The sequence below is a fragment of the Siphateles boraxobius genome, unplaced genomic scaffold (assembly GCF_051911475.1).
Source record: "Siphateles boraxobius isolate OS27281-9 unplaced genomic scaffold, OSU_SipBor_1 13, whole genome shotgun sequence".
In the NCBI taxonomy this organism is placed as follows: Eukaryota; Metazoa; Chordata; class Actinopteri; order Cypriniformes; family Leuciscidae; genus Siphateles; species Siphateles boraxobius.
Genome location: NW_027508733.1, coordinates 2,477,501 through 2,492,623, shown reverse-complemented (window position 1 = coordinate 2,492,623; position 15,123 = coordinate 2,477,501). Strand labels below are relative to the sequence as shown.

At 37.8% G+C, this 15,123-nt stretch overlaps 1 protein-coding gene across 1 annotated transcript in view; it reads left to right on the top strand.

The window, feature by feature from the left end:
* Nucleotides 1–15,123, top strand: part of kdm4b (lysine (K)-specific demethylase 4B) — a 62,853-nt gene that overhangs the window by 47,683 nt on the left and 47 nt on the right. Inside the window, exons 15-22 of the mRNA XM_077225941.1 lie at nt 2,471–2,547; nt 2,623–2,678; nt 2,765–2,873; nt 6,255–6,440; nt 7,635–7,802; nt 8,822–8,941; nt 12,019–12,111; nt 12,864–15,123. The exon at nt 12,864–15,123 is cut by the window's right edge and continues 47 nt beyond it. Of these exons, the coding sequence (XP_077082056.1) occupies nt 2,471–2,547; nt 2,623–2,678; nt 2,765–2,873; nt 6,255–6,440; nt 7,635–7,802; nt 8,822–8,941; nt 12,019–12,111; nt 12,864–13,205 (1,151 nt within the window). The 3' untranslated portion in view covers nt 13,206–15,123. The remainder of the gene's footprint in view (nt 1–2,470; nt 2,548–2,622; nt 2,679–2,764; nt 2,874–6,254; nt 6,441–7,634; nt 7,803–8,821; nt 8,942–12,018; nt 12,112–12,863) is intronic.

Genomic DNA, 15,123 nt, shown 5'->3' with positions numbered 1-15,123 from the left:
TTTTCATCCATTTTGTTCGGTTAGCTCTGCTGGTTCACGTCGTTGTACAGAAAGAATGTTGTGACAGTTGGTCGGTGTGGTATTAGCCCCGCCCCTCCTCCACTGTGATTGGACGGCTGGGTAAAAAATGACAGTGATGAGCGCTGCGTTTTACCCAAAGTTGAACATTCTTCAACTCTCGGCGACCAGTAAAAAACGCAGAGAGCTTCAGGGTGAAAAAAACGTTCAGCCCCTCGTTACGCTCATGTTCTAAAAACACAGCGCTCCCATTGAAAATAATTGAAAAAATACGCCAGCCGCGTGAAAAAACGTTTTGTTGGACACACGGCCTTACACAAGGAACTTTTGCTTATGGTTTAAAAATACCCAAAACAACTAGTCAAACTTATATAATTTTCAGGTATTCAGGGTCAGAAACTGTAATCAAATGTAAAATAACACTGCATTTTATAAATTAAATGTACATTACAAATATAGTTATTCAGTCAAGAACAGCGAGTGAATTTTCTGTCTTTGTTGTGTGATTAGTGTTACTATAGAGACGGCAGGAATATTAGGCTACTGTCACTTTAAGAGCTGCACGGATCCTATATACTGATACACATGCGTTGTCTTTCTCAACTGTTGACCTTCTTCTAAGACATAACTGACTGTTTTTACGGGGATATTTTGACATTTTTGTGTGTATTCGTTTGTTCAAGTGCAAAAAGCACGGAAGAGAACTCAGTTCATCTAAATAGTTTCGCACACTTTCTGTGCGCGCGCCATTTTAGATGTGAGCACAGCACAAAAAAACTGTGCGCAGGTCTTCTTGTGCTTGAATGGTTTAAAGTTAAATTTAAAATGAACACAAAGGAATTAAATTGCCTTCCAGAACCATGAGGAACAGGCCGTGAAGTGAAACGAATCACCGTCCAAAACGGTTGAACCGTTCTACGGGGGAAAAAAGACTCAACAACAAAAACAACAACATCTCTAGCTTGTTTGCTTTCCAAAGCCTTGAACAGCTCGTGAACTGAAAGACAGCTTGTTAGTTGTGCTGTCATTGCCTCCTCATTTCTTGATGCTATTTTCTGCCAGCCTGGTTTCATAAGCGCTTGAACTCACAAACATTCTTCCAGCGGTTATGAAAATGATTTTCCTGAACGTGTATAAGCGCGTGTTTGCGCTTGTCTGCGTGTTGCATATTAAACTAATGCCCGCAGGCTGTATTTGTGTCCCGTGTGCCGTGGCGGAGGCCATTATGGCTCGAGCTGGGCTTGAACGCGTGGTTCCCGCTGCTAGTGTTTACCTGCGCGGATGAGGTGTGCACAGCTGCTGAAAGCTGGTGATTTCGATAAGAAAATGACAGCATGTCAAAACGGGCTTTACATTTGTGTGAGCTTTCACCTCCAGCTGGAGCGTTTCTTCTAAAGCGATCGCTCGCACAATATCACAGTCCATTCCTGTGCCTTGCAATCGAAGGGTGTCTGGTGTAATTACGGGAAACCGCAGTTTCCTGAACACCGCGCGACGACACACACACACACACACACACACACACACACACACACACACACACAGACGACAACGCTACTCGTGTGAACGTCATCCATGAGTTTCAAAGGGGAAGGTTTCAATTTGCGTACAGCTTGTGTAATTGGTTGGAAATTTAAATGTGTAAGAGCCTTGAAATGTCAATCGTAACACATTCATATTACTAAATATATCCAATATGTCTAAATATTCAGTGATAGCATTACGTTATTTCAACGTGAAGTTTAAATTTGATGTTTTTGTCCGCTATTATAAAATATATCCAAAATAAAAGTTTGTGTTTGGTAGAATTATTCTGTACATATAAATACACAAACATGCATGTATATATTTAAGATTTTTTTTAAATTTATATATAGGATAATTATATTTATATATAATCTAAATTATATATAAATATAGAGTATATACATGCAAATATTTCTTAAATGTATCCATGCATTATCCAGGTCTCTGTGCAAAAAGCGATTAACAGGTAATAAATGGATCATAACTATTCCATAAATATAATTTATGACTATAAAATCCCCTAAAAGTACAAAATATTAAATAAAAAATATTGTTGAACTAAAATTTAGTTTAGTTTTTTCGTTAAAATAAAACATTTCAGTCATTTTTGACATTTCTTTTTGACTTTATTTAGTTTGTTTAATTGTTTGTTCGGTCTGTTTCTAGTTTCATTTGTCGATTCGTTTAATTTTGTTGTGTTTTTCTTTTTTTCAATTTGTTTTTTTGGCAATTTTTCCCGTTTGGTTCTTTTTTTCTGTCTTTTGTTCTTAATTTTAACTCTTTGTTCACTGTTTTTGTGTCAAACAATGTCGGAGAAAGACGTTTTTTAATAGAAAATTACAGACACTGTTGTATCTTTGAAAATAACGTACACTGGTGAATCGCACAGTTCAATAAATAAAGTTTTCGTTTTCTTTTCCGACAGGTTGTTATGGAGTCAATCCCGAGACGAAACAGGAAGGCTGGATGTGTTCTCGATGTACCTCGATGGAGTGGACAGCTGTAAGAGTCGAACACATTTCACTCGTTTATTGTTGCGTTAAAACGTTGCGCTCATTGTGGTTGTCTTGGTTGCAGGCCTGCTGTTTGTGCAGTTTAAGAGGAGGAGCGTTGAAGAAAACCACAGATGACAGGTCTAATATCTGAAACTCTATTACGAGGCAGCTGATTTCCTAAACGAACCGTACATGTAAAGCAAACGTTTGTCTTGTGTCGTCAGGTGGGTTCACGTGATCTGTGCTGTGGCGGTGGCCGAGGCTCGTTTCGTCAGCGCTGTGGAGCGAGAGCCTGTGGACGTGAGCGCTGTTCCCGACACCAGGAAGAGTCTGGTGAGTGACTCCAGTTCAAACATCCGGGAGAACTATTGATCATTCAGAGTTTTTATTTATTGTTTTTGCTTTGCTTCATAGTTTTCCGTTCTGGCGTTCGTTGCGCATCCAATGATTTTTTTTATTTATTATTCTAACATTTGTGCTTTTTTTTCCCGTTATTGTTTTATTTTTTGCTTTTGCCTTTTTTGTTCATTTCTTTTGTTCTTTTTTTTTTGTTTGTTTAATTCGTTTTCTGCTGTTGTTTTTAGTTCTTTCTGTTTCTTTATTGGCCTTTCGTTTGTGTTTGTTTTCTCACATTGTTTCTTTCATTCTTTTGCTGGTAGTTTTATTTGTTTCGTTGTTTTTGTTTCATTTTCCACTTTTATTGTTTCTTATTCATTGGTATTTTTCTTTCTTTTTCTTTGTTTATTTCTTTCATTCATTCTTTCTTTGGTATTTTTTCTGTTTGGCTTGTACTTTTGTTTGTTTTACTTAATTTCCCGCTCATTCATTTGTTGTCTTACCTTCATTCTCTGTTTTGCTTTTCCCTTTTTCATTTATATATTTTGTTCTTTTTTTGTTCATATATTACTTCCATTAATTTTCTGCTGTTGTTTTCAGTCATTCTTTCCGTTTCTTATTGGCCTTTCATTTGATTTGTTTTCTCACATTTTTTTATTTTATTCTTTTGTTTAATTTACTTTTGTTTGTTTTACCTATTTTTTTGCTCTTCACTGTTTCTTTTGTTTTTTCTTCTGTTCATTCCTAATGTTTATTTCTTGCTTTTTTGCCTTTTTCATACTTTCATAATTTCTTCCATTAATTTTTTTCTTTCTTTTTGTTTACGTTTTAGTTTAATTAATTAATGATTTTTTATGATGGTTTGTTCTTTGTTTCTTATTAGTTTCTTTTTTGTTTCTTTTTTCACTGGTATTTTTCTGCTTTTGTTTGTTTTCATTGATTCATTTTTGCTAATTCGTTTGTTCTGTTTCTTATTCGTTTATTCTTTCATTTCTGCTTTGTTTTTTTACCCTTATGATAATTATTTTGTTTCTTTTGTGTTGTTCATTCTATTTTTTTTTTTTCACTTTCACAATCTTGTTCAGTTGTCTTGTTCTTTAGTTGTTCCCCTCTCTCTCTCTCGGAGGGAATGATGCATTATTAATGATGTGGAACAGCTGAATAATCAGGTGTCGTTCCTCTGCTGTGCTAAATGAAGTGCATTGATTATATAGGCAGGTTTCTCCATCTGAACGCGCACACACACACACACACACACACACCAGCGCTGCTCAAACACAGAACACAAACTATGAGTGACATCATCTCCTCTGGTGTCGTTCACCACATGATGGCAGTAAAAATGTGCTTTGATGAGGCAAAAAAGCGCTTGTTCACACATGCTCCTGTTTCTTATGTTCCCGCTTTCATTCTTTCGTTTGTGCTTTGGTTTTATTTCTGTTTCTTCTGTTCTCTCTTTCTTTTTTCTGTGCTTTTTTCTTATTTTTTTTGTTTTTTACTGTTTTCTTTTTTGTTCTTTTCTACTTTTTTCTGTTTCTTTTGTTTTTGCTTCATTATTTTTTACTTTTGTTTGTTTTTTTCTGTTTTATTTCTTGTTCACTTTCTTTTGTTTAGTTTTTTCTTTCATTCTTTATTTTTTTTACTGTTTTTTTTCCTTTTCTACTTTTGTTTATTTTTTTGTTTCGTTTCTTTTGTTCGCTCTTTCTTTTGTACTTTTTTCTTTCATTCTTGTTCATTTAGTTTTTTCATTCTTTTTTTCTGTTTGGCTTCTACTTTTGTTAGTTCCGCTCATTCCCCAGTTTGTTCTCTTTATTTATTCCTTTCACTTTTTGTTTGTGCTTTTTTCAGTTTATACCCTTTTCGTTTCTTTTGTCGTCTTTTCATGTATATATTTTTTTTCTTTTCCACTTAATCGTTTCATAAACCTCTCGTAATGTTCATACCTCTGACATCAGCTTGTGGAAAAGAGAAATTTTGGAGCGAATCGATGTCAGTAGTTTGTCTTGAATGTTTATATAAACATCAAACATTTATTCTCGTGGATTAAAAGAAAGTCTTGCTCACTGCAACACAAAATGGACGCCAGGTCTTGATTTATGAATAAATAACTGAGAGATTGATGCTCGTAAATCACATATTTTTTCCCTTCCCTTGTCCGTTGGCCTGTCTTGTGATCAATCCCTGAGGAATGATAAATCAGAGCCTTTCACCGGCCGATGAAATATTTCTGAGCCGGCGCCGCATCGAAAGGCCGTCGTACATTACGACCGCTTGGCCACAGGGGGCTGAAATGAAGTATTGACAATTTAATAAAGAATTTTTATTCCCGTCGATATCCCCGTGTCCGTGCACCGTGTGTGTGTGTTTGGAGGTGGTTTATGTGGAAATGGAGGAGAAGAGGAGACCGACACAAAGAAAGAGGGAAAGATGAGCTGAAATGTTTCCCATTCAGAGGATATTCGCATAAAAATGGCACAGTGTTTTAAACAATCGACTGCTTGTTGACTTCATTTGCCTCAAAATAAGCCCTATTTCTGTGTTTGAGTCAAAATCAGTCTTTTTGGTGTATTTATTGTTGTTCACTGTTAATAATTGTTCCTCTTCCTAATCTTTCATGGAAATGTAAGCTGCTGCGCTCTTGAAATGACTTTCGCTTTCAGCTGACACATGCAAATAATGTTAACCAATAGCCAAATATCTATTTACCATCGACTTAGCATTCGCCTCGGGCTCCACTTTCTGATGGATAAAATCACTTTTCCTCATTGGAAAAACCCTGCAATTAGTCGAGTTACGATAGTTAAATGAGTTGTAAATTACTTTTGATGTTTACATTTCCATGTTTATACTTTTGCACTTTTTTTTTTGTTTTGGTTTGTTTACTTGTTTCTGTTTCACTTTCATCTCTTAGTTGTTTTTATCCTTATTTTGTTTCTTATGTCTTTTTCATTTTTTGTTTCTTTTCTTCTTTATCGTAAACCTTTCGTAATAATACATGTTAGCAATGTATTATTTAAATTTGCTTATTCATGCTAGCAACACATGTTAGAAATGTGCTAATTCATGTTAGCAAACATGTTAAAAGATGTTATGTGTTAATTGCTGCTAGTACCATAGTAGCATTGTTAAATAATGTGCAATAATAATATATAATAATAATAAGCAATGTGTCCATTCATGCTAACAATGTGTTAAATCACGTAAATGTTGTGCTAATTCATATTGGGAAAATGTTAACAACATGCTAAAATTTTCTAGCAAAGCGTTAAATCATGTTAGAAACATGTTAGCAATGTGATAAATCATGCTTACAATTATCCAGAGAATTTGTAATGTAAATGACATAATATATTGACATTTCCTTGTTACGATTTTCAGAAGTGCGTCTATTGCCACAAGACGACTAAGCAGATCTTCGGCGCGTGTATCCAGTGCTCGTCGGACAACTGCTCCACATCTTTCCACGTCACCTGTGCGCTCCTCGCCGGTGTCGCCATGAAGCCAGCCGATTGGCCGTACGTGGTGTCCGTCACCTGCCACAAACACAAACAGACCAATCAGAAGGTGCGTAGCCTTGGTAACACACTTAAAGGGATAGTTCACCCAAAGAATATAATTGGCCCATGATTTACTCACCCTCAATGTAAATGACATTCTTCTTTCAGACGAATACAATCAGAGTTATACTAAAAAATGTCCTGGCTCCTTTAAGATTTATAATGGCAGTGAATGGCTGTTTCTGTTTTGAAATCCATAAAAAAATCTATCCATGATAAAAGTGCATCTGTCCATCATAAAAGTGCATCTATCCATGATAAAAGTGCATCTGTCCATCATAAAAGTGCATCTATCCATCATAATAGTGCATCTATCCATCATAAAAGTGCATCTATCCATCATAAAAGTGCATCTATCCATCATAAAAGTACATCTATCCATCATAAAAGTGCATCTCTCCATGATTAAAGTGCATCTATCCATGATTAAAGTGCATCTATCCATCATAAAAGTGCATCTATCCATCATAAAAGTGTATCTATCCATCATAAAAGTGCATCAATCCATCATAAAAGTGCATCTGTCCATCATAAAAGTGCATCTATCCATCATAAAAGTGCATCTGTCCATCATAAAAGTGCATCTATCCATCATAAAAGTGCATCTATCCATCATAAAAGTGCATCAATCCATGATAAAAGGGCATCTGTCCATCAAAAAAGTGCATCTATGTATGATTGTTTAAGAAAAATATTCATATTTAACACTCTACAAAGTAAAATTCTAGTTTCCGGCCAAACGAACATACGCAGTCTTACACCTAAAGCGCAACTTGTGATGTCAGAAGTAGCGTAGTGCGTCATGGCGTAGCGTAAATATCAGCAGTGCGTCGCATTACTCGCATGTTATTTTTCTTTATAAAGTTTTAAAAATTGATTTTTTTTTTACACAAACGCTTCACTTCAGAAGGCCTTTATTAACTCCTCAGAGCCTGTGGACTTCGTTTATGATGGATAGATGCACTTTTATGGACTTAAAAACAGAAACGGCCATTCGCTGCCATTATAAAGCTTGTAAGAGCCAGGTCATTTTTTAATATAACTGATTGTATTCGTCTGAAAGAAGAATGTCATATACACCTAGGATGAGTTGAGGGTGAATAAATCATGAGTAAAAGTTTGGTAATTTTAATTTTTAGGTGAACTATCCCTATAAATGAGAGCAGGTGTTCCTCAAACTGAAGGTTTGGCTCTGTTGCAGGTCAAAAGCAGCTCGCGCGAGTTGTCTCTGGGTCAGGAGGTCATCGGGAGGAGCAGCAACGGTTGGTTTTATCGCTGCACCATCACCGGCATCGGCACGCAGAACTACTTCGAAGTCAACTTTGACGACGGCTCCTACTGTGATAACGTCTTCCCAGAGAACCTGCTGGTGAGCTAAACACACCAACAAATAGTCTCTTCAATATATTTTGGGATTTACAACTCGTTTGGGTCCCACTTTATATTAAATATGGGTTTTATATTTATATATTTATATTTTATATTGGTATGGGTCAGGGTAAAGGTATAAGGGAAGGTGCAACAGTGTAATTACATAAATATATATCAAATTATTAATTTCAATGTCAGTACATAGTAGTTAAAGCCACTTAATATAAAGTGGGACCCAGTTTTTAGTTGTTGGTTTTAGTCATGGTAAAATTGCTGTAATGTACGGCCTCTTGTGGCTTAAAGGCCCTCTGAAGTGGCTTTGAACGAGCAGCTTTATTTGATGTGTTGACGTACTTTCCACAGAAACTGGAAGCTAAGGCGGGACATAGTGAATGGCTCCTCCCCCTTTTCAAATAGCCAATAGCGTTTTAGTTGACCTCACAGACTGCAGTCATTCTTGACAGCACCTGAGCGATGATACGTTGTATTCAATAGTAGAGATGTGGATAAATTCTAGCATTTCATTCTTAACCAACGTACAGTTGGAAAACGGAATAAAACTCGAGCGTTTGAGCTACCAACCCAAATTGTACATATTGCTCCACGACGTGTGTTTCAACGGTCGCTTCGGCCAGGTGGTGTTTATAGCATAGGGGGCGGAGCTTTAGATTCTAGAGAGCATTTGACTGGACAGAAGATGTGATGAGTAGCGGAAGTCCGCGGTGATGTCATACAAATCTGTCATCCATTTTAGCGAAGTGAGAGACTGTAAGTTTTAAATGCTTATCTCCTAAATGTGAATTTTGTCATTGGTTTGTAACACAACAGCTTATTCATAACCTTAAGGCTAACATATTCATACTGGAAGTTAAAAAAAACGTACATTTTGATTTCAGGGGGTCTTTAAGTTCTGGTCCTGATCGGTTGAAATCTGATTCTAGGTTGTTATGGTTGGCTTTGGGGCATTAATTTGACTCATCCAATCAGATTTGATCTATTGTCTCTTTAATTTCTCAGAGTCACGACTGCCTGCGGAACGGCCCTCCCGAACAGGGCGAAATTGTGGTGGTCAAGACAATCGACGGACGTATTCTCAACGCGTCTTTTGTCAAGGAACACGTCCACCGATCCTACCAGGTAACTGCTGTATTTTGTTTGTTTTATCGGTTTGGCTTCTACTTACAGTTAATTTGTGTTTTGTTTTTTTAAAGTCCCGCTGTAGTCAATCATTTTATCCCTTAAAAATCATCTTTGATCACCAAAACAACATATTTAAAAGTTTTTTCCTGTGAGATTTTTTTCTTTATTTCTTAAAATAGCTTGAATGTAACTCGACACCCTTGGCTCATTTAGTATGCACGGTTCTATGCAAATGAGTATGCAATATGCATATATGTATATATATGCAAATGAGCCCCGCCGCCACTCACTCGCTCAGCTCAGAGATCCACTCGTTGGCGATCACACGTTGATCTGATTGGTTACAAGGTAGTTTGTGACGTCAGAAACACCGGTGATTTCAAACCGTGTTTTTGAGACTGTCTTTGGTTCACTGCAGTTTTAAGGAGAAAATACTCAGCAATGCTGTCGACTTATGAATTTACACATGGTTTGTCTTAAAGCATATTAAAAACACCAAATAGACTTATAAACAACATTAAAATCTTGATTTTCACCTCAGGGGGACTTTAATAAAATAATGTAAATAGAATTTGAAAAAAAATATTTATTTATTTTATTTATAGAATAATAGAGCGCCACAGTGTCGTCCGGTTTATAAGTTAGGAAAAGTAATCTTTCGGTTAACTTTTCTCCTGATTCCCGCCCTTCTCCGAGTCTTTCATGAGTCCACATTTGGTGTAAAGTTCGCTTTCCTTCTACACAGAGGAGCCGCTGACGTCTTGAGCAAAAGGGAGGAGAGATTAATGGGAAAATGAGAAGACTAGGCATATGTGCCGCTTGGGGGATTTATGGAGTCTGTACATGAATCTTATGAGGTGTGATGGACCGCAGTCAACGAGAATAGACCGCCATTCATCTGCTATTTCTCGTACACACGACACTCGGTCACAGGAAGTGCTTTTGTGTTCTTGTGCAGGGATGGGACCATGTTTTTCCCTTACATTTGGGTCACATTTGAACGGAAAAGTGACTCCGAAACTACCAGAAAGCTAAATCGAAACATTTTTTTCCTAAAATGAGGAATTACCAAACTGTGTTAATACATAGTTTGACACATTGGATGAACTAGTTTTGGTTCACGTCAGATTCTTTCTCATTAAAACCCAAACACACACACACACCCACACACATGTTCAGTTCAACATGTAGTTCACATATACACACACACACACAATACAGTGTTTCATTGCTCGGCTGAACTCTTGAGAGACTCCTCTGTCAGCATTAACGAACCGTCTGATTCTCTCCGCCGCCACAAGACTCTATTATTTATCAGATCCGTGTGAGTCACTGCACTCCATAACAACCACAGATCACTTCCATGACGTCACGTTTGCCTTCGCTAGACACACCGAATATTCTCCTGACCACCCCAGGCGATCTGTTACTGGATGTCTGGAAGTCTGACAGGTCTTGAAGCTGCTGGGAATTGATCTGGAATAGGGTGTTGATTGCAGACTGGTTCAAAGTTTGGAGCTTGTTATGTTGGTTGCTCCTCTGTTCCAAAAATAAGAGTTGTAAAGGAATATTCTGGGTTAAATGCAGTTTTTACAGCTCTATCAACTGTGATCGTATTAGGTTTAGTATTACATAAGTGATCTCTGTGCATGGTAGGGCTGTCAAATAAAAACTCGAATTTCAAATATTCAATGAATAAAAAAAAAAATGCACATTTGAATGCAAAAACCGTGCATGTGAATTTTTGGTGTGTCAAGAGGCTTAAGACCATTATGATGACGTAACCCAGCAACCAATAGCCGTCATTTCACCATCTAGGTTAACTATAGACCCGATAGAGTCCGGCTATGAGTAACCCACTTCTAGTCAAAATAACCTTGCATTTGCTTTCATGTCGTTTTTGCCAAAATAACTTATGAGATGTATGATATTCCATCATGTAAGCAAAGTAAACTAATTACAAGGTGTTTGGTTTAATTTCTTTACTAATTTAATTTCTTTATCTAATTGATAATTGATATTCTTGGGCTATAGTTTGACGTCTATTAAATTTTCACTTGCAGCCCAAATTTTTGCCTTGTTTTAGCCTAGATGTCTGGGCTGTGTTCGGACGGCTATTATACGTCTTTTGAACGCAAAATTGCTTACTGGGAACTGACGCGGTTTGTTTCTGTTAGCTTATCCAGTACAGCGTGCTGCGGCTGCGTTGTTAATTTAAAAAATGGCGGGAAAAGGCTTCCTACTGACGAAAACCCTCTCAGTTGGTGTCAAAAATCGTACAACGACATGCTTGACCAAAACTGCACATCAGTCAGAGCTGAGTGTGAATTTTCATCAGCTGAAAACAGTGTCTACAGAAAGCGCTCAACACTCGCTGCAGATCAAGCTGAGCGTCTGGTGTTTTTAACGAACAATATATAGATGTAGTGAGTAGAAGGGGATTGTTTCTGAATGGCAGTTTGCTATTTTGTGTTAATGTAGTTCGTAATGACTGTCTGTTGAAGCATGTTTTCTCAGTTTTATGCACTATTATAACCTAATTTTCCTTGAATGCACATTAAGGAAATTATATTATATTATATTTAAGAACAATTGTTTCAAAAGTTAATGCACTTTAAAAAGTTAATGTCATTTTAGTTCAATAAAAGATGCAATGCTTGATTAGGTTTATAATTGCTTATTGCACTCGCTTGCTCCGTCTCGTGGGCATAAGAGACAATACAGTACTTTTTTCCTCCAACATTAAGTATTGCCTTTAGAATTCGAATATAATAAGAAATTAGAATTTAGCTTTTCAGCCATTTTGACAGCCCTAGTGCGCGGAGTTATGTATTGTCAGTTCATGTCCCTTCCTGAAATATGAAACCATAATTAAATCACAATTATTAAATGTAATGTGCTAAATGCCCAACAGTTTGTAGATTTAGAAATTTGTACTTGTATGACTGGAAAACTGCTTCCAGAGGGTGTTAGTAAGGTGGCCGCTGAGACACAAGCTTGGATCGCATCATATAATTTGGTTCCAAGAGCCGTGAAGGATCTGTAACATCTAAACTGACTGCATTTCTTTCCAGGTGGAGTTTCAGGACGAGACGCAGATCTTACTGAAACGTAGTGAGATTCACTCTCTCAATCAGGAGCTGCCCAAGAGGGTCATGTCTCGTCTGGTAAGTGTTTTAAGTCGCTTCAGGCAGAGTATCGTATGTTTCTGCACACACAATTCATCAACCTAAAGTCAAAGTGCAAGTTTAACAATTTACTGCTTTCTTGTTTGTCAAACTAGAGGTTTATCGAGCTAACAATTAGATCTGGGACAAAATATCAACGCATCGCGATTCGTGGATCGATTCCAATTTTTTCCCGAATGCATCGTGAATCGATTTTTAGCTTACTTTATAACAGCAGATGGCGCTCTAGGCTAGTTTTTAACAGCGGATGGCGCTCTAGGCTAGTATTTAACAGCAGATGGCGCTCTAGGCTAGTTTTTAACAGCACGCTCAAATGCTCACGAAGAAGAGCGCTTGTGCGTTCGGCTGAGTCTGAGAATGTACTCGCACCTCAGAATGCTTTTATGACATGAGATTAATGTAAACAGCCCACTGCAAACACCCTTGTAATTCACTTCAACCCTTTTCGGATTTCATGAATGATTATTTTATAACAGGTTCAAGTGGTGTGTGTAAGGCATTAGAAGCCAGCAGATTACATCTGTTTCTAAAACACGCAGTGCCATCTGCTGTTAAAAACTAAGCTCAGAATCGATTCGAGAGAGAATCACGATGCATTCAGAAAAAAATGGAATCAATCCAGAATCATTTCTCGATTCACGATGCATCGATTTATTGTCCCAGCCCTATTGACAATGCAGCTATTTTGAGAGCTGCGAAAAACACAATTGTTTTTTTTTTATTATCGACAGGCATCTGTGAACCAACAACAACCTCAGGCCCAACCGTCAGACGAACCGCTGGCCGCAAAACGCCCGCGTCTGCCGACACCGCCACCCACGCTAGCCATCGAGCCCTCAGCGCTACCTCCTGAATTAATCACCGCTTTCCTTCCCGCTAGTATTACTCCGAACACCAGCACCCCCCCTTGCTTGCCACCCGCATCACTTCCTGTTTCAGCGCACACACTTCCTGTCCCAGAACCCAGCGAAAGGTACACCCACAGCTCCAGTTACATCGCTTACATGGAGTCTCTCCTCAACTCGGACTTTCCTCCAGAAGAGGACGAACAAGGCGTTGAGCCGATGTATTGAAGCGCCGCTTTGCGCCACCAGCTATTCGTCAACGCTTAACTGACTTTAAATTCATCCACTGCATGTCTTTGTTTCATTTACTCGCTATCGTGCTAATCTGAGTCTCCCACACATGTACAGTGCATGTGGGACGCATGTGTGTCATTATAGGCTGAAGCCGAAACGGACCCAGTACAGAGCCTTGGGGGACGCCGCATTCTTCGGACCCCTTTCCACGATCCCTCTCTCTGCCTCTTGTGCAAAACGGAAAATTTCAGATGAAATAATCATTTACTGTTTGTGCTGTTTACTTTATACCTGATTTTTTTTCTCTAACGACTGCAAAATATTTTTCTAACTCAAGCCAAAACGTCATGCTATACCCGGTCACTGATCAAAAACAGTCTAAATCTGTACAGTTTCAGGTATTTTTCTCTGTACTCAAGTGTTTGGGAGTGGGTCACAGGAAGTTTTAGCAGGGCTCATGGGATTTAACAAGTATTTAAATGTCTTTTGTCACATATAGATTTAATATTTGTATAAAGAAAATCACAACTATGACAGCATCAGAAGCTACAGTTTTCAGTTAGCGCAAACGTTCGTGTTATGATAGATTCGTGCATCATGTATTCTTCTATCGATTATAACCAACGATAAAGTTTTTCAGCGCCAGATGATTGGATTTGTTTTTGTAGCATTCTTGGTAGACGTTTATATGGGGAAACTATTCACCTTGTCTTTTTTTATTATTATGATTACCGTTGTTGTTGTTGTTATGATTTGATTTTTATTGATTTTTATTTTGGTGAAACTTTGGTGCAACATAATGTTGAAAGATGAAAAAATAAATAAGTTGAATTTATCCTTTCTATTCAAGAGATTGAAGTGGCGTACATTTAAGCATATAGTCATAGTTAAACAGATACGCAATCAGCCTTCTCAAGGTGCTATAGAGGTCTTAGACTACTGAGGGGCGCTCCGGGTCACGTGACCCACGATGAGGTGTACATACTATAGACGTCCTGCTCACAAAACTGAATATTTTTCAGTGTATCTTCAAGAGTCTTACCCAATGCCATGTCACATTGAAATAAAGGGTCTGGTTGTCGCTTCGGATTTCTTTTATCCTTTTTGTTGTTTTGTCTTGTGATGTGTAGATTGAGCTATTATCGTTTTGGAAGGCCTCCATTGGCTGTTCTTGCCGGTTTGTCGTCCAGATAGCATTGAGAGTTTGCTCCAACGCCCGCCCACTTGATTAATTTAGAAACAAACGCTCGGATGAGACTCTTTCCAGACAGAATCTATTTAGCATGCCAAAGATTTCAGACAATTGTCCAACATGCAGGATAAATAATGCATGAAATTTCCCCATGTTAAGACATAATTGCGGTTAACGAGTCAAACATTAAATATAGACATTTAAAAAATGTGATTAATTGCTTTTTTTTTTTTTTTTTACTTTTTCTTCCCCCACATACTATTATTCCTCCTGCTTTCATTTTGACCTGTTTGGAACATGTTTTATAATCTGAACTACACCTCGAGGTCATGAATCTTTAGGGATGAAGTGCGTACCGAGGTTTGAACCTCTCATGCTGTTGCGAGCACATCATCTCCCCTTCCGTTTGATGTGACAACCGTTGTTCTCATCTCACGACTGATACACGTTTGTTGTTTCCCACCTGTCAGTGAAGCTACGGCCGCTCTAAGGCTTGACACAGTGTGTCGATGGCATTTGTACTCCTCTGTTCCTGGGGTTTCTGCTTTGCATTAACACAGAAACTTCACAAGAGGCAAGTTTAATGAAATAATAACCCACAACAGCTTGAATACTGATGATGGCAAATGTTTATCTGTGCAGAAGTAGGTCTACTAGGAAAGATTCTAATAAAATGTGAAGTGAAACTGTGCTTTGTGTTCAACTATGTTTATTTCCCTG